Source organism: Sitophilus oryzae, unplaced genomic scaffold (assembly GCF_002938485.1).
Source record: "Sitophilus oryzae breed Bouriz unplaced genomic scaffold, Soryzae_2.0 scaffold_1442_pilon_pilon, whole genome shotgun sequence".
Classification (NCBI taxonomy): Eukaryota; Metazoa; Arthropoda; class Insecta; order Coleoptera; family Curculionidae; genus Sitophilus; species Sitophilus oryzae.
The window spans coordinates 3,288,874-3,309,686 of record NW_022146107.1 but is presented as its reverse complement, the minus strand read 5'-3'; the positions used below and the strand labels follow the sequence as shown (position 1 = coordinate 3,309,686).

Sequence of the window (20,813 nt, the reverse complement as noted above, 5' to 3'; positions counted from 1 at the left end):
GAAATACATGTTCCAAGAGGGTGAAACCACCCCTCAAATATTACAATATTTTTTATTTAAAAAACGGCCAAGTTTCCGAACACGTTACACAAGTTCTTAAACACGTATATTTTATTTTGTTTTTTTTTATATATTTTAAGATTTTTTAAAAATTTAAACAGGGTGTTTCGAAAAATCTGGTCATTGATTAATCACCATCCTGCTTAAAGCGCTTGACGTAAAAAGCTGATTTTTGGAAAACAGATTGACTTTAGAGTGTAGGGATTTGATAAGAAGGAATTTGTCGAAACTCGAATTCTAATGGGGTGAAACTATCCCTCAAATATTAAAATATTTTTTATTCAAAACCCGGTGAGTTTTTCGGAAAAACTCTTAAACACGTATATTTTATTTTGTTGTTTTACATATTTTAAGATTTTTTGTAAATTTGTACAGGGTGTTTCATAAAATATGACCATTGAGTAATCACGATTCTGCTTAAACTGCTTGACGTTTAAAGCTGATTTTTGGCGAACGGATTGACTGTGGGGCGTAGAGGTTCGATAAGGAGGGGTTTCTCGAATCTCAAATTCCAAGAGGGTGAAAACGCCCCTCAAATATTACAATAGCTGTTATTTTAAAAACGGTTAGTCTTTCGGGAAAACGCTTGGACAAGCATAATTTATTTGTTTTTTTTACATATTTTGAAATTTTTAAAAAAATCATACAGGGTGTTCAAAAGTTGGGTAATTTCTTAACCACGATTCTGCTTAAAACTGCGTGACGTAAAAAGCTTATTTTTGGCAAACAGATTTTTCGAAAGTCAAATTCCAACGAGATGAAATTACCCCTCAAATATTACCAAGTTATACAGGGTGTCCCAGAAATGAGTGCAGATATTTTAACTGGTAGTATAGTTCAACCCCAGAAACACGCCTATGAGGTTTTTTTTGCGAAAAAAAAATGTTGAAAATTTTATATTTTTCTTGACATTTTCCGGAAAATGTTGAAAAACTTTTGAGTGCCGCTGTTCACTCCCCGGGAAATTCGTTTACCGGCAAAGGAATATTAGCAATAGGAGGTTTTCAATGCGATAAAAAAAGATGGTAAGGCTGCAAAATACACTGCAGTGCAACAGAGACGGATAAAGTGTCTTTTCCCTACCATCGTATAGGGGAAGTGATCATAGAAGTGATACGACGAGAGAGCCCCTGCGAGAGGGGGCGCCGGGCGGGTCTTTAAGACGCTTGTGTGGGGGCTACCGCCTACTAATAGAACAGAATCGAAAAAATAGAAACAGGACGGACAGTGTTGCCATTCAATTAAATCGAAATTATGTTGGCTTGTCAAAATCCTAAATCTTCTAATCCCATTATCTTGCCTACTTAATGAAATATTAAATAAAGTACGAAACAATTTTAAGAATGTTTTCTCTAGGCACATAACTTCTTTCTAAAACGAAAAGTAACATGCAAAACTTTGAAATCATTTCTAAAATAGCAAGTGCAATTCTATGAAATGGCAATACTGTACGATCTTCCTAGCAGTCGCCCCGACACAGTCGGTCGGCGGCGGCGCTTGACAAAGCCGCGGCTGTGACAAAGGAATTAGGCCGAAAAAAACTTTATAAGGAGTAGCCGAACAGGGTTGCCGGGTTGGTTAGATTATAATTCCATACGAGAACAAAATTCTCGGTAGATCTTCAACAAAAATTAAAAGTACAGAAACGAAATAAAATATAATATTTAAGTCCAAAATTAGCATTCCTATGTGTCGTAATAATAGATCACTCAAATAAAATACAAATATAATAAATATAACAAGAATTAGAAATAGCTAGGTATATTATTTGATATTAAAAAAAATATTGAATTAAATAATATTAATATATTAATAAAAACATATAAAACTATAACAAGTAGGGATAGCAGTCACAAATTAGTGTAGCAGTCACTTTTTACCTTTGTACAAATTTTGATCAGTGATATCTAAAATTAATTTCATTTCAATGGGAAAGCTGTAGCAACTCTCAACTCTTTTTTCATATTAATATATTTTTTTACGGGAAAACCACTAAAATATTTGTCCGAATTTAGGTTGTTTCTTAACTTAAATTTTGTTTTTGTTTACATTTTTGGGGAAAATATGGGTTCAACTTTAGTAGATGAATGAAATAAAATCTTTTCAAAAGATATCAACTTTTTCGGGCATGTCGCCAATACCGCGCCTAATAAGGAGTAATAAGGATTTTTAGTGTTATTACTAAATAAAATTTAATGAAACAATAATAAAGTCAGATTATACAGATTCCAATGCGGCAGTCGCTTAATTTTTAGTCAAATAAGTCAGCTTTTTAAAAGTGCTTCTATTGTAAAAACTAAAGACGCAGTTGAATATATCGTTAGATTTTTCTATAAATCGGTAGATCGGTAGCTTACAGACGAAACCGGTAGACCTGGCAACTCTGTGATGAACTGACGGTAGTCGGAATAGCGAGGTGCGGTGGCGCGGGAAGGGAAATAAAATAATGGCGATAAATAAAGGGCAGGGAGATGGGTATCATGAGTGGATGGGAGGTGGCGGAATTTCCAAAATTTGTTATCTTATTGGAGTTTGTCTAAGTAGACAGTCGTAGTGGAAGTGGAAACGGGGAAGTTGTTGTCCATCTCTGTTTAAGCATAGACTTTTTATAGGCGTTTCATTCCAATGCATGTAATTCCTATGCCTAGAGATCCATTGCCGGGCCTGTATAATTATTTAAGAATTATAATGAGTTATAATGAATTGAATATAATTATTTAAGAATTTAAGAATCATAAAGTATTAGTAACATTTGTCAATTATTGTCGTCTCGGTAATGAACACCCCTATGATTCCCTTGATACATAAATAACTATCACACACCCGGTATAAATATACTCTTTAATCAAAATCAAAAAATATATTTTTTTCTATTTTTCTGAATATAGAGGAACATCGTTTCATTTGCGCTAGATACACAAATAACATTTGTTCGTATGTTTTTGACGTTTATTCGCTTTATATCAGGCCCGTTCTCGTATGAATATTAAAGAGATCAATAAATGTAACACAAATATTGGAATTGGAGGACTTGCCAGAGGCGCGACTTTAGCCGTTATTTTTCTTTCATAAATATGTATAGAGGTTTTTGCCAATAGAAATCTTTTTATAAAGATGCTTTACCATCCTGTTTGCGTTCCGGAAATATTAGCATTTTATAGGGAGATATTTCAACAAAGAAAAAATATGATTTAGGTAATAAAAATGTGATAACTGTATGTAGCTATATTCAATATATTAGGATTTGATTAGAAGTGAAACGTTTTGTAGATTTTTTAGATTGTATTGTGTTTCTTTTTCTTGAGAGGGCCCAAAAAATTAATAAACATAGCGATTAAATTATAAAAATTAAGGGATTTGTAGGAAATTTTATGTACAGAGTGATGTCCCATTTTGGTTGAAATCATACGGTATCTCCGATATTAGTGAAATTAGAAGGGTGCGGTTTGCACAAACCTGTCCCACTTTTTTATCAAACGGAAAATGCTGTAAACAAAATTTTCATAGCGCTCTTCGTTTCTGAGCTACAGGGTCTTTTTGAAAATTTTACAATTTGGGACAGACCCCGGATTTCCGTTATTGTGGATGGTATCGAGAAGGTAAAAACTGATTCTTGTAGAACTTTTTACGTAGAATACAGTGGCGTAGTCTGTTTCTCAACGGAAAAAATATTTTTGAAAATATGAACTAAAGTTATGTTTTTTCAAATGGGACACCCTGTATATTTATAAATCATATGATCCGTCTTGCTATGAGCTTCTCAAAAATATATATCACTCTATATTATTTATTTTCGCTCTTTACTTCAATATTTAAAATATATCATTTTTTTATTAGTAGGCCGTGATAAATAACATAAAAATCAAAATGGTATTTACTAAAATAGTCATACACACATTAAAATTTTATTTGGGATTGATATATTTTAGTTTTGAACTGTTACCACTGAATCTCTGAATATATTTTCCTTTTTTTTATAGCGGAATTTATTATAATGGGATGGGTTTGCAAATATCTAAAAGCTTGCATTATTAAAACATTTTCCAGGTGTTCAACATTGCTGTAGTTGCCACGATATATTATTTCATATTTTAAAAATCCCCAAAATCAGAAATCGAGAACGGACAAATCCGGGAATCAGGGAGGCCATCATATGGGTCCATTGGTTCCAATTCAATGTTTTCAGAAATAATAATTTAACAAAATTTTAATACTTTCAAAGTTGTTAGGGAAAGCCCCATCTTGCTGAAAGTATATTTCACGTAAATTAGCTAAAGGAATATCTAAAATTCGATAACTTCCAAGATTTACAAATAGCGGTAGAGAGTTAAGTTTTCCTAATATATAAAAAAAATATATTAATATATATGATCTTTTAATAAAAACTTTTAAATATTGCAGTAAAGAGTGAAAATAATTATAGAGTGGTATATATTCTTGAGAACCTTATGTCAAGCCAAATAAAATAATTTATAAATATACAGGGCGTTCCATCAAAAAAAAACATAGGTAACTAGTTCATATTTTCAAAAATATTTTTTCCGTAGAAAAACAGACTACGCCACTGTATTCTACGTAAAAAGTTCTACAAGAATCAATTTTCACCTTCTCGATATCATTCACAATAACGGAGATACAGGGACTGTCCTAAATTGCAAAATTTTCACAAAGACCCTGTAGCTCAGAAAAAAGAGGGCTATGAAAATTTTGTTTACAGCATCTTTCGTTTGACAAAAAAGTGGGACAGGTTTATGCAAACCGCATCCTTCTATCTTCACTAATAACGGATATACCGTATGGTTTCAACTAAAATGGGATACCATGTACTTTTAGAATATATAAACATATAAATACATTAATGCTGTGGTTTTCTTATAAAGTCAATTTTTTCAACCCTTGTTTTTGAACAATTATTGATGATAGCTGTAATACTCATTAAGACGCATACTCGTACGACCAGAAAGAAATATTTCATTATTTTACGCCTTTTAATTAACAAATTAGAATAGTTTCATCTAGATAGGTGACTTTAATAAAATCACCAATTTTCATTATATGAATATTTAATTATTTTTATTAATAATTATAATTTTGTTCTCTTTCATTTATTAAAGGAAGGATTAAATACAATTTTATTCTCTTCCTTTAATAAATAAAATTGGCTAACGTGGGTCCAGGAAATAATTTTATCCTGTGTTAAGGTGATCATAGATCTTCTCGTGTTATAGCCGTCTGACCGGAAACCACACATAATTACTACCTACCTCTTGTGTGTAATTTATTATTTTGCGCTGGACACCACTCTACCTACCCTAATTAAGGTTAAAGTTATTGTTACTCTATATGTATAGTTATTTACTCTCTATAGTTGTTATTTAAAAGTTAATTTTTATACTTTTGATTATTTACATTTTTTAACTATTGGAATTTTTACAGAAATAACATTTGATAGTCTATCTATACTAATATATAAAATCCTTAAGTGACTGACTCACTGATTAATCACGATCCTGCTCAAATCACTCAACGTTAAAAGCTCAATTTTGGCGTACAGGTTGATTCTAGGTTGTAGAGGTTCGATAAGAAGGGATTTTTTGAAATTCCAGTTCCAAGAGGGTGAAACCACCCCTCAAATATTTCCATATTTTTTATTTAATAAACGGCCAAGTTTCCGAAAAAACGCTTAAACAAGTATATTTTATTTTGTTTTTTTATCAAGAGTCATAATTTAAATTATATAATTTAATATTTTTTAAAAATGTATACAGAGTGTTTCGAAAAATCTGGCCATTGATTAATCACCAATCACGATCCTGCTTAAAGCGCTTGACGTAAAAAGCTGATTTTTGGGAAACGGATTGACTTTAGGGTGTAGAGGTTCGATAAGAAGGGATTTTTCGAAACTCGAGTTCTAAGGGGGTGAAACCACCCCTCAAATATTTTTTATTTAAAAAGCGGTGAGTTTTTCGGGAAAACTCATAAACACTTATATTTTATTTTGTTTTATATATTTTAAGATTTTTTAAAAATTTATAGAAGGTAAAATAAAACACTAAATCACCACAATACACCAAAACACTTTTACTTTTACACTGGACGCGCGTTTCGCTAACCATGTTAGCATCATATATATTATTATCATATTTTTTTTTTTTGGAGGTGTAAAATACCTTTAGGTACGGAGTGTGGGACTCAATCTCTCCTTAAGCTGCCTGGAGGACACTACCCACTAAACATCACCCCCTCGCTCCTGCCACGTCTACCTGGACCCGCTGGACGCATCTCCTCAAGTAGACGCCGGACTGTTCTTTTTGTTTCATTACCCCTGCTCTTCGCTGTATTTTGCCTCTAGTATATGTTGGGCCAATTTTGAGATGGCTTCAAAGTTTTCTCTTCTTTCTGTTACCGATTTTCAGAAGGTATCTGCGGAGATGTTGCCACCAATCGTCATGCGTACCTCACATCTTTCCTGTTGCCATCTTGGACAAGCAAACATTGTGTGTTCTGGAGTATCATTGGGTTCAGCACAGTATCGGCATTCCGCGACTTCCCTCTTTCCAATTTTACACAGGTAACTCCCAAAATTTCCGTGACATTTCCGTTATAATCATGTGCTGATGATGCTAACATGGTTAGCGAAACGCGCGTCCAGTGTAAAAGTAAAAGTGTTTTGGTGTATTGTGGTAATTTAGTGTTTTATTTTGCTGTGTAACACCAAAGGTTCCAACCCTCAACTGTAATTTATAGAAGGTGTTTCATAAAATATGACCATTGAGTAATCACGATCCTGCTTAAACTGCTTGACATTTAAAGCTGATTTTTGGTAAACGGATTGACTATGGGGTGTAGAGGTTTGATAAGGAGGGGTTTCTCTAACCCCAAATTCCAAGAGGGTGAAAACGCCTCTCAAATATTACAATATTTCTTATTTAAAAAACGGTTAGTCTTTCGGAAAAACGCTTGGACATGCATAATTTATTTTGTTTTTTACATATTTTGAATTTTTTTAAAAATCATACATGGTGTTCCAAAAAGTTGGGTAATTGATTAACCACGATTCTGCTTAAATTGCTTGACGTAAAAAGCTTATTTTTGCCAAACGGATTTTTCGAAAGTCAAATTCCAACGAGATAAAACTACCCCTCAAATATTACCTAGTTAGGTATATAGTAAAATAGCGCCATATTGTTTTTTTTTCTCATGCTGACATAAATGTGAGAAAATTTTATCCAGTTAGTATGTTAATAGAAATTCTTGCTTTGCTTTATCATCACCATTACAAATGATTAATTCGACGCGAACGAAGTCGCGGGTACATACTAATACATAATAATTTTGTTCTCGAGATATTTGGAATCGAAATAATCAGTACATGTCATTAACAAAAATGACTTAACAAATTTTGACTAGACAGTTATTGGACTGAAATCATAAATTTTAAATGTTTTGTGTCAAAAGTTTAACAGAAACTGTTTTATAACCATTTTTCGCAGAAATAGAAAGTTCCCAGATTTATCATTTCAGTGAAACAACTATCTAGTCAACATGTTTATTTTTTGTCAATAATGTCATGTATTGATAATTTACATATGCAAATATCTTGAGAACGTTTAGTCATACGGAAATGTATTTTCACTCAGTTTTATACAGGTACAGGCAACCAGTTATTACTCTTCAGACAACTCAAAAATATGTAGTGACGTCCCCTACAATTTGGAGGAAGATATCTAAATCAAATTGCTCATGTAAAAAATCACCTAGACGATTTTCATCCAAGTATTGACATTAGTTTAGAAGTTATTTATAAAAAATCGAAATAAAAATAAAACTTCTACACCTGATATCTCTGAAACGAGGCATTTGATAGGACATGATTATATCAGAACTTTTTGACAACCATTTTTACCTACAAAATATGCGCTGAACCCGGTATATTGTAGTATGATTTTTTATTTCTTCAATTTTTTCTAAAATCTAACCTGAAGTTATTGTTGCAGCTCTTAAACCGAAAATGAAGAGCCACTACAGGGGTCACAAAATGGCCGTGTGGCTTAATCTGATTCCGCAGCTGCACCAGCCCGGTGATGAAGACGTTAACATGAGACATCACCATTTTTACGAACGCGAACCACATTACTATGCGGGTAAGTAAAGCGTAAAAATTCGAATGTATGTATTAAAATTTGAAATATCGAATGGTGTGGATTTATTATCTGATCATTTTGCATAAATCGTTCGAAAAATGAGCGTGTGAAACGATAAAAATTATGCATCTGAAAAAAGGTTTTAATGGTAGAATTTTCTATGTAAAAAGCCCATGGGAAACTGATAAAAAATTAAACAATTTACAGGGTGAGTTTTCTACGATGTTCTCTATAGGTAAATCTTGTAAACTACTGGAATTAGAGAGTCGGTCAAATAAGAAAAGAATTGCAGTTTTGTGAAAACAAAATATAGGTATACGCCTTTTAGGTTTTTGAAAAACTAGACATTTAAAAAAAACAAATATTGGCTATTTTAAAAATGCTCCCTAATTTCATTATAATCTATTTTAGACAAAAAGTTTTCAGATAAAAGTTGTAGATAATTACATACTTAATGAAATAGTTTCTTAGTTCTAATTCCTCCAGAGGAATAGTTCCTTGAACTAGGTCTTTAGTTCACAATAGTTCCCGACTAACTTTGACATCCCCATTGCTTGCTAATGGGTTTCGTAGTCAGTCAGAACTATTCACAGGTAATAATAGGTAATCTGTATAATGTTTATAATGTACGACATATAACGAAACGTGTAACTTCGTATGTTATAAACATATAGGTAAGTTTAATTACAGGTAAAAAAATAAAAAATAAACTCCAAATTAGAGTTTAAAAATCTCTATCACAAATCAACTGGAGCAAATAATACGAAAATTTTACGAAAAATTGTATTGTTCCTCTCTTCAAGCTTTTTGTTTTTGTCTAAAAATTCAGAATATCTACTTCGTTTTATAAGATATTTCCTAATTTTAAAAAAATAAAGTGAAACATTCCCATAAAATATTCAAAGAACAAACTAAAAATCAAAAACAGTATCCACTACCATATTCTGTGGTAATTACGACGGCTGTGGCAATAGACAAGGCCGAATCCATCGTCGTCGCCTTGTATTATGTCTCGGATCTGCCGACTCAATAGATTCCCGTGAACTAGTTCCTCTCAGTCCTTTTGGTCCGGGACAGGTAACATACGGCTGGCACTCTCCACTACCGCCTAGCATCGGGCTACGATCGCACTGGCCGATCCGTACGTAAATTAGTCTTTTATTTAGTTCCTCTAGTTCCTCTAGGTGCGGATCCGATAACATACGGCTGGCACTCCCCACTCTTGCCTAGCATCAGGCTACGATCCCGCTGGCCGATCCGTCGCCGTCGCATATTACTATATATCGGTCGCAGTCTCGACCATTACCCCCTCCACTCAAGGCCAATCAACATGATATGGGCAAGACAAATATGGCGGCGAAGGCTGTTGTTTACCTTTAACCATCGTTTCGTTTGCATACCAGAAATAATTAATTATCTCCAGTTTGTTGTGCTTCTGCAACACGTTTGTTTAGTTCTTAGTGTTTAGTGCATGGTGTGATCAGAAAATTGTGATAAAATAAGGGTGTAATAAAAATCCAAACCAGACATTCCACATAGGGAATTTCAAACTTTTGTGCTTGTCGTATCTACTCCTGTATTATTAATTATTTTAAGGTAAGAACTAGAAGTATTTATTAAGGTAACATCTTAACCTAACCTAACCTAAATTAGTAAAAAGCCTTCACCGCCAGTCTGCATAGTACTTTATAATGGTTACTTACAATAATCAAAAGATAGGTATTAAAGGGTTGACATTTTATTGTAGCATGCCTTTTACATGCTCTATTCCAAATTGTCATGGGGATTATAGAGGGGGTCCCAAGGTTTCTGCTTTTATATTCCCCAAAAATGTCGAGCTTTGTAAAAAATGGTTGACAGCTATTAAAAGAGATAATTTCACTCCTACTAGTAGTTCTCGGGTAAGAAGTGCATTAAATATGCCTCAAAAAGACCATCAAACATCAAACTATTAAATCCATCTTGTTCAGAATATCTAATGTTTAAAAAAAATAACGCTTTATTGTACAAAAAGCCAAAACAGCTTCATCGACAAAGCAAAACAAAAAAAGCACAAAAACAAATATACAAATAATAAAAAAATGTCATACAATACAAATCAATTCAAAAAAATTTAAACGTTAAATTTACGTCATAAAATTATAAATAAGTATTGAAGAACTATGCAAAAAAAGGAATGACGTCTTTACCACAAAGACAATGCCCTATGTAAAGAGAAAGAGTAAAGAACACTAAGCTAAGCGTAAGTAGTTTTACTTACGAACCCCCAAAAAGGTATTTAGTTTTTTTTCTATATAAAATCTTGAAACTCGTATTATATTTTTTAGTTATCCTCACCTATTATAGTTTAAATTTATTCCCATTTATGTAATGCTGCAAAACATAGAAAAAATATTCCATATTTTTTTATCCAAGCCAGTGTAGTTTATAATTCCAAGAGCATTTACCAAGGCTTTTACTAAGACAAGTAAGTTCCTATACTGTCCATAATAGTATATATTTATGAAACGTTCTAAACTATGGTAGGTAAGTGTTTGCAATTAAATATTTAGTTTATATTGCTCTTTTTTTTATATTTTTCTGGTTATTTCTTTTTTCGATGATTTTGAACACCCAATATATGCTACCTCAAAATATTTTAACACTACCTATTTTCTGAGAAAGCAGACCTTTTTTTATAAAAAGTAACTAACTGATGTTTTCATAAAAGTAATAATACAAAAAATTTCATACTTATGTGGAGAACTTTAGACTCCCTATATATTAAAAAATTAGTGAAATATTACGTAATCTAACCCGACATTTGTGTGAAAAATGTCTATTGGTTTAAAATACGCGTCAAATAAAGCACTTCTATCTCCGCCATATTGGAAAAGGTTGAATGGCCTTGTATGGAGGTGGTGGTGTCTCGACCTCGGAATAGGTCCTGGGAAACTAGTTCTTTTTATTCTGTAGTCGGAATATTTCATTGGCACTAGTTCATTTACGAACTACACACCTCTAGAAGAGATAAATTCCTGAACATAAAACTGGTACCTCTGGAATAACTGCTAAAAAAGAATATATATAATTCGTATGGCGTATTAAGAGTACACATGATATCAAGAAAATAAAAAATAAATCAATACAAAAATAATTCTAAAAAAAATCAAAACAATTCAAAAATCAACAATCAGATGCGTAAGAGAGATATCACTATGTTACAGTAAAAACGAACAACTATAATTTACACTACAAGATCCATTCTAGAGCATTCTGTGATCCATTCTATAGCATCCAGGTCAGCTTCATGAAGACGATTTAAAAAAAAGAATAATAATATGCCTTCCTAATGACAGTGACATTACAAAAACGATAGCCACTGTTTCAAAGGTGTGTTGATGAGGACCAAAAGCAAAGGCATGTCTGTAATGCTAAAATTGCTGTAAATCATTACTGTCTACTTCAAAAGCTCTAATATCTTCAATAAAAATAAAGCATTAGAGACGATTCAAGAAGCAAACAAACGTGAAAAGGTGCTTTTTCGATGGTAAAGTGATTTGCACTTATTGAGGAACTGGTAGAGTGTTATCGACAGAGCAAAATACTCCCTCAAAAAATAACAGACAAAAGAATTACAAACTTTAGTTTTCCTCTGATAGTCGTAGCTGTACATTATCCAACCGACACCTCTTAAACCAACACTCTGGCTAATTGCCATCTTGCAAATTTGTAGAAATTCTCGCTTTTCCAGAACTAAACTACTACTGCCGAAAGTTCAGTTTCCGTGTTTGCGCGACGTCGAATAAATCAAGAAGCGGATGATAATTAACTGGCTAAATTCTAATTCGGATCGTAATCAGGAAAACATCCAAATATTTACGATTTTCTTTAGGATGCCTAGCGTTTTGGCTCAAGCGATTGAAAATTCTTAATCAGCGTATCGAAAATAGCTTGTTTAGCATTAAAGGATTTCTTCAAAAGTAAAATAAAACTAAATACACAAAATAACACCAACACAATTCACTCATTCAGGCATGGAGTGTCGTATATGACTTAACAGCCAAAACTTATACAAAGAGGGGAAACAATAATATCCACAAAATAGCAACCGCTTATCAAAAATACCAAAGATAAAACACCCAAATAGTCTACAACATTCAAAGAAATAGTTCCTTTTGATACCATTGCTAGGGCAGGTAATAAAAAGCTCTGTCGTGTTGATGGTTGAAGGCAAGATTGAAAAATCCATTGAACCATAAGTATCATTCAGCGAAGCTCAAAATTAGTTGAATAAATTAGTGGTTTCAATTATACTTTATACATAATATGAGCTTTCGATAACAATGTTTAAAAAATAAAATTAAAATTAATAGAATATCCTAGCAACAACTTGCGGTAGTCTAGTTGTATATATCTACAGAGAAAGCCTAATAAATAGCTTATAAAATATTAAACTTTTTATTCTAACCACAATTTCTCTTGATGGTAGATAATCAAAAGCCAAAATGGCGTTACCCGCATTACCCGCAAATTTGTTTATTTAGTGGTAAGTATAATTAGTGGAAGACGTTAAAGTTTTGTTAACTTTTTCTACTAATTGAAAATTACTACCACTAATTTTGACGTTCTGAACGCTTACATTAAAATTAGAGGAACAAATTTCTACTGTAATAATTGAAACCACCATCTTATTCCACTAATTTCGAGGTTCTGAATAAAGCTTGAAAATTACTGCCACTAATTTTGAGGTTTTGAACGCTTGCATTGAAATTAGAGTAACAAACTTCTACTCTGACTGAAACCACTAATTTATTCCACTAATTTCGAGGTTCTGAATAAAGCTTGAAAATTACTACCACTAATTTTGACGTTCTGAACGTTTGCATTGAAATTAGAGTAACAAACTTCTACTCTGATTGAAACTACTAATTTATTCCACTAATTTCGAGGTTCTGAACGCTTACATTAAAATTAGAGGAACAAACTTCTACTGTAATAATTGAAACCACTATCTTATTCCACTAATTTCGAGGTTCTGGATAAAGCTTGAAAATTACTACCAATAATTTTGACGTTCTGAGCGCTTGCACTAAAATTAGAGGAACAAACTTCTACTCTAATTTGAATCCACTAACTTATTCCACTAATTTCGAGGTTCTGAATGAAGCTTTACTCTTCATTCACGCTGGTTATAGGCAAGATGATACCAGATATCTTGTAAGTGGAACTCTCAACAACATAAACCAAGTAACAGAAAAAAACTAATATCATTTTTATAAGATTAATGTACTTAATTAATTTTTAACGAACAAAAAGTTAAAAATAAAATTACGTTACAACAAAATATATCATAAATTTAACTTGTTGACTAAATTACGATTCCAATAAGGCACAACATTCTGAAATATACAAGGGGTGCGCTAAATTAAAAATATTCGGATTAAAAACAAACAGAGAGAATTTGACGAAAATTTAATTAGAATTTCCTTGGCGTATTTAAAAACGTACAACGGCCGACAATATTTTACATTCATAAATCTTTCCAATGTTGCCTGTTTTAAAGCGACTTGTCTTTCGCTCACTTCCCAACAAGTTTTTAATAATGAGAAAAGATAAGAAAAAACAATTTTCTCAGAAAGAAAACTTACTCGTAAAATCAAATTGCTTTATAATTCGATTTTCGCGTTGAAACTTCGGTATTTTTCCGATGTTCCGTTGTGTAATTTTCTAGAAAAGGAAGAGATGTATACCGAATGTTTTCAACCCCTATATTTTTTTTATTTTTGAATTTGGTGTGACCAAATTGTATTTTTAATCATTATTCATTTTTTTCAAATGGAGCGAGGATTTAGCATATTTGGGAAAACTATTTTTTTAGTGATGGGATCACTCGAGTGAAATTTCGCTCGAGTACTCGATTATTGAAACTGACATCGCTGGATTATGAACGAGCGATGCAAGTGACGAGTACCAAGCGACGAATGCAAGCGATCCTAGAATGAAATAAATTGAAATCCGATTTTAATGTGACATACTCGATAAAAAACCCAGAGAATTTTCTACATACATTGCAGGTAGCAAATTTATACGACGCCGTATATACAGGGTGTCCCAGAAATAAGTGCAAGTATTTTAACTGGTAGTATAGTGCACTGGTAGTAGAGTGCAACATAATTTATTGATAATATGGCAACATAGGTATTAGAATAAATTCACAAGAAAGAAAATCCAGAAAAGATCTAGTGGTTCTCAAAATTTTAGCAAAAAATCACATTTTTTTTCGAAATTTTTAGAGTAAAATAACTCCGTTATTTTGGACTTATTTGAAAAACGATAAAGAGAAAATATGTTTCTTTTATCGAGATCTACCACCCCTTAAAATATTTGCACTTATTTCTGGGACACCCTGTATATTTATCCGTTGTGTATCTGAGAATCAAGCGAATCTCTCGCCGCTTACTACTTGCACAGTCTGTGCTACTTGCCATTCTTCACCGAAAGAATATGTGCCCTGCGCACGCAACTTACTGCTTGGCGCTTGGCGTTAACTAATACTTACAACAAGCGACGGGTGAAAAACCGTATTTTTAAATACGAGTAATATTTCGCTCGAGCGATCAATCGGTTATTGCAATCGCTTGAAACTCGAGTACTCCATTATTGAATTTAATCGGTTTTTTCCATCACTAATTTTTTTACATTTCCGGTTAAATAGGAAGTGGCCGAATGTAATTGAACACTCTATATAGAGAGCGAGTCTTAAATAAGTGCAGATATTTTAGGGGTAGTATATTTCTACCCCCCGGAACACGACTATAAAAATCCGGTGGCTAATTTTTTATTAAATATATAATTTTTTAAATTTTCAAAGTTGAATAACTCGGTTATTTTTACTTATTTGAAAAACGGTAAAGAGAGCATATGCTTTTTTTTTTATCGAGATCTACCAGCCCTGAAAATATTTAACTTACTATACTAACCACCTATTTAAGATTCAGCCTGTATACAGGGTGGTCCGAACTGTATTCCTGAAACATCGGCAGCATAATCTGCAGATAAAAATAACTAGAAAAGTTCGTATAAATGTATGTCCTAAAATGCTTAGTTTCGGGGATACAGGGTGTAGAAGTTTCACTTTTATTTTCGATTTTAATTTTCAAACTTAAATAACTCGGTTATTTTTTACTTATTTGCAAAAAAGGTAAAAAGGGCATAGTATGTTTCTTTTATCGAGATCTACAGGGTGTTTCAAAACAAATGCGAAAAACTTCAAGGGGTGATTCCTTGTTCAAAATAAAGGGTAGTTTGCTTTATAAACGTTGGGTCAAAAGTCAACCATTAGGGAGATATCGCGGTACAAAGATGGCGGAAAAATAATGTTTTTATTCTTTATCTTGAAAACGAAAAACGATAGACTAATGAAATTTTATGGAAGCATTACTGTTATGAAAACATACTTTCTGGTAATTTTATAAACTACCCCTATCATTCTTGTTAACGAAATTAAAAAAAAAGCTTATCAAACACATGCAAAAAAATTAATTTGGATAGTTTAGTTTGTTTAGAAACTTTTTTATCTCGTGTTTTTTTGATAAAACTCTCCGATTTGAAATTAAAAAATAAAATGTAAAGCATTACATATCAGGACAAAAAACATTTTTAGATAAAGAATCTAGTGGGCTGCTCTAATTTTTTTAGGAAAAAATCTAGTCGGCCGCTGTCACTTTTTAGGATGTTTCTAATATTATTTTATTGACATTACTCTACTGCAATACGTTATTATCTAGATTCTTATTATTATCGTTATTATCACTAGATTCTTTATCTAAAAATGTTTTTGATCCTGATATGTAATGCTTTACATGTTATTTTTTAATTTCAAATCGGCGAGTTTTATCAAAGAAACACAAGAGATAAAAAAGTTTCTAAATAAACCAAGCTATCCAAATCAATTTTTTTGCATGTGTTTGATAAGATTTTTCTTTAAATTTCGTTAACAAGAATGATAAGGGTAGTTTATTTCAACCCCTTCCACTCATTTTAAAAAAGTGAAAAAATTACCAGAAAGTGTGTTTTCGTAACAGTAATGCTCCCATAAAATTTCATTAGACTATCTCTTTTCGTTTTCAAGTTAAAAAATAAAAACATTATTTTTCCGCCATCTTTGTACCGCGATATCTCCCTAATGGTTGACTTTTGACCCAACGTTTATGAAGCAAACTACCCTTTATTTTGAACAAGGAATCGCCCCCTAAAGTTTTTCGCATTTGTTTTGAAACACCCTGTATACTAGCCCTGAAAATATTTGCACCTAATTAAGATTCACCCTACATACAGGGTGGTCCGAACTGTATTCTGGAAACTTCGGCAGCATATTCTACAGATAAAAATAAGTAAAAAAGTTCGTATAAATGTATGTCCTAAAATGCTTAGTTTCGGAGATACAGAGTGTAGAAGTTTCATTTTTATGTCGATTTTTTCCAAATAATTTATGAAGTAACGTAAATATTTGGATGAAAAATCGTGTTTGGGGTTTTTTGACGTACGAAATTTAATTTTGATGTCAATATGGCTCCTACTTGTAGAGGGGCCATTTACATTTTTTTTAACTGGTTTGAGGAATAATAACTTTTAGTCCCTACCTGTATAAAACTACTGAGTAAAAAAATAGACATTAACGACATATTTTGAGTAAAAAAGGTCTCTTCATGGGCGAAGTTGGGGGTTGGGGGTGCTAAGCTTGGGGGTGCTAAACTATTCGAAATTTATAAATAATTATGTAAAAATAAAAAAAGATAAGTTGAAAACAAAATTAGTGAACAGTCAATTAAATTTAAAACAACTAGAACAAAACCTAAACAAAATCAAAAGTTTCAGATGTATAATCTGTATAATTGGCTTCTGATTTGAAGATGTTTTTTTAATTGCCTGTTTTCTTTTAGTTTTAATTTAATAATCATTACAATAAATTTATTATAAAAATAAAAAGTAATTTAGTTATTTATACAACAAGAAACAGCATACAATATACAGACAAGAAAATTATATTTTCATTATATTATTATCTATTTATTTTACCCTAGAACAGGTATTGGGGGTCCAAATACCATTTTAATAAAGTTTTTATACCCTTTATGAGAAAATGTAGCCTAATTGGGGCGTGGCACCCCAAAAATTTTTCGCATTCGGCGCTATTTTTGAGATTGACGGCAACCTTCCGCTTCTTAAGTTTTGTAAAAATAAGTTTCATAATTGGGGCTTTAGCCCCCCCAGATCCAACGACCTAACTTCGCCCATGGGTCTCTTGGGAAAAATCGCTACGAATAATAGTTGTCGAGATATTTGGAATCGAAATTAAAAATACCTGTCATTATTAACATAAATTAAACATGTTGACTAAATAGCTTTGAATAAGAAGACTAAGGAAGGAGCATAATGCTATCCATGTATTCATGCACGGTGGGCGGAAAAGCCACCATAAAAGCTCTCTAGGGTGGGGATCCTTGACAGTTCTGTTTGACGATTCATTTGACACATTTGAATTTGATTTGAAATTTCGTGGATTTCTCAGTCTTTACGGAGCTTATTTTATGTTATTTATTATTTATTCTACTACTGATAGTTGTATAAAGGTAGTAAATCTAGATGGAAATTGTGGCAGAACTTAAATTAACAGTGACACTATCGCGATTTATCGAAAAATACTCTAAAATAGTTGGTTGTGTAGCGTGCGGTAGATCTCGGCAAAAATTGAGTGAAATAATGGAACAACTTTTCGCTAGTATGTGACTATATAAAATACATACGTGTAGTAAACCGATCATTTATGAAATTCACTTAAATTAACTAAATTATATATTTTTCTTGCATTTTAGCTTTTAATTATTACTTGTCAAAGATTAGATGTCAAAGAATTTAGATACGTTAATTTGACTTACCTGCTTCAGTAGCGTATCGGATGTTTGTGTTAATAAATACTTATTTTAACTTATCTATTTTTATTAGAATTACATATTTTTATAACAATTTTAATAACTACCAACATTTATTCACAACGTAAAATAAAACAACAAATTATTGAGTCTACCCCACGTCTACCCTGCATCATAGTTTTACATTTTTTAAATAAAATTAGAACGACACTGATAAACCGGAATTTAAGTCGGCCATATTTGAGGCCCATCGCGGTGTACCTAAGATTTTTGATATGCTCCTTCCTTAGTCTTCTTATTCAAAGCTAAATAGTTACTAGACTGAAATCATAAATTGGACATGTTTTTGTGTTAAAAGTTCAACAGAAACTGTATTATTATTATTTTTTCGCTGAAAAATTTATGATAAATTTAAAAAAATTTCTCGAAGTTATTATTTCAGTCAAATAAAACTATCCACCCAACGTTCTTATTTTTTGTCAATAAAGACATGTATGTTTTAACGGGTGAGGATAAGACACGAAAAACATTAGACGATCAAAACTATTTTTCCAAGACTTCTTGTTTAAAAATTAGTATTTTTAACACAGCCATGGCACTCTAGATTGGAATTTAAAGTACGATTTGTTTTTAAACGCAAATGTCAAAAGTTGACATATATATGTCATTCTATTCAGAGTGTAATTTTCTATCGAATAAAGTAGAAATATACCGAGGGTGCCATTTCAAAATCAAGAGTTGTAGTCATTTCCGGTGAAACAGGAAGTGACCAAAAACAATTGAGTACGTCAATCAATCCTAATTTATGTCATATACTAACATACCAAATCGCGTTTTTTATCTGAAATAATAAAAAAGTAATACGGGTGAGCCACTTTCGAGACGCACCCAAGACATTTTGTGTAAGGTAAAAACAAATGACGATTTTAAAATGTGGAAATATTAAATAATGGAAAGGGGGGGGAAGCACACACACACACGTGGCCACGTGGGTGTGATAAGTTCAAGAGTCCTTGTTAATCCGGAAGTCAGGCAAAGGACAAGTGACGGCGATTGGTCCAATCAATCTCACTTGTTCGTTGGAAAATGTGATCGAGTAGTCGGTGTGTTGTAGACGTTGATGCTTACAACATAACACGACGATAGCACTCCTAAATGGCTGTTTTATCGATACAAATCTCTCTCTCTGCCAGTTAAATTTCAAGTACTTGGACTGTAACCTTTTTATGTGATTGATAGTTTTATATTAGTAAATATAAGGTTCTACACTAACAATAGTATATTGTTTTATTAGGAGCAAAAATGACACTTTTTGCGGCGAGGCTGTACGTTTGACTTGCCTGTTTGACATACAGGCGAGGCACAAAAAGTTATTTTTACTCCGAATAGAACATGCTATTTTTTTTCAAACGCCACAAATAAGTTTTTAAACAATTTCAAACATTCCCAATAATATAAAAACATTTAAAAGTCATACATTGTATGTAACTATACAGGGTGAGTTTCCTACGATGTTCTCTATGGGTATCTCGGAAACTACTGGAGATAGAGAGTCGGTTAAATGGGGAAAGAATTGCAGTTTTGTGGGGTCATAAATATGCGCCTTTCAGATTTTCGAAAAAGTTCATTTTATTACTTACTTAGTAGCTTACTAGATATTTTGAAAAAAACAAATTTCGGCTATTTTAAAAATAAAAAAATTCATATTTACAATTTTTGTTTATTTTAATTTACAAAGTTTGGATGTGACACATTTCCGAGAGCAACGGCGATTGAACTTGTTTCCATGGCTAACTAAGTGAAATTGTTTAAAAATGATATAAGAATTGGCTATAACTCAGTAATTTTTCGAAAAAAACATTATAGATAGCTTATATATCGCTAAAAAGCTTAAAAAATGTCATATGTCAAAAATGACAGGCTTTAGAAAAAAACGGAGGACACAATCTCATTAAGGATGTAATTATCTACAACTTTTATAGGGTCAATTTTTAAAATAACCGAATTTTTTTTTTCGAAGTATCTAGTAAGCCTTGAACTTTTTCAAAAATCTGAAAGGCGCATATTTATGACCCCACGAAACTGCAATTCTTTCCCCATTTAACCGACTCTCTATCACCAGTAGTTTCCGAGATACCCGTAGAGAATATCGTAGGAAACTCACCCTGTATATATCGAAAAACTATCGTTACTATGGTTACGCTCGTTGAATTTGACACCTTATGTCAGTTTAATAATATATTTTTTCGTACTTTTATGCTTAGGCGTAAAAGTGCTTTACTTTTATGCCTAGGCATTAAAATGACATTTTTATATTGTCAATCACGTCGTAAAAGTTAGTACTTTTGTTAAAAAAAAAACATTTTTTTGTTCCATTACAGGTGCGGTTAGAGCAGAATCCTTTACCAGATTGCCGCCTGTCATGCATCCGGCATCGATGACTGATTCACAAATCATAGGAGGCATAGGGGGTGGTATCAGTTCGGTTAATACTGAATGCGTGCCACAGACCACATCCGACGAGGGATTGGATACTGGTGACGACATGGACATAGGTAAGCCCAGTGGCGCATCTAGAGATTGACTCTGGGAGGGATATTTTATATTTACTAAGAGTGGGTTCCAGATGGAACCCTCCACAGCGGCTGCAAGGGCTTATAGTGGCTCAGTTCTACAAAATTTAAAATTTTAAAAT

General features: G+C 32.4%; 1 protein-coding gene across 1 annotated transcript in view; it reads left to right on the top strand.

The window, feature by feature from the left end:
- LOC115877072 (neuroligin-4, Y-linked-like) overlaps positions 1-20,813 on the top strand; it is a 259,288-nt gene that overhangs the window by 208,368 nt on the left and 30,107 nt on the right. The window contains exons 9-10 of the mRNA XM_030893146.1: positions 8,058-8,204; positions 20,500-20,673. Coding sequence (XP_030749006.1) covers positions 8,058-8,204; positions 20,500-20,673 — 321 coding nt within the window. The remainder of the gene's footprint in view (positions 1-8,057; positions 8,205-20,499; positions 20,674-20,813) is intronic.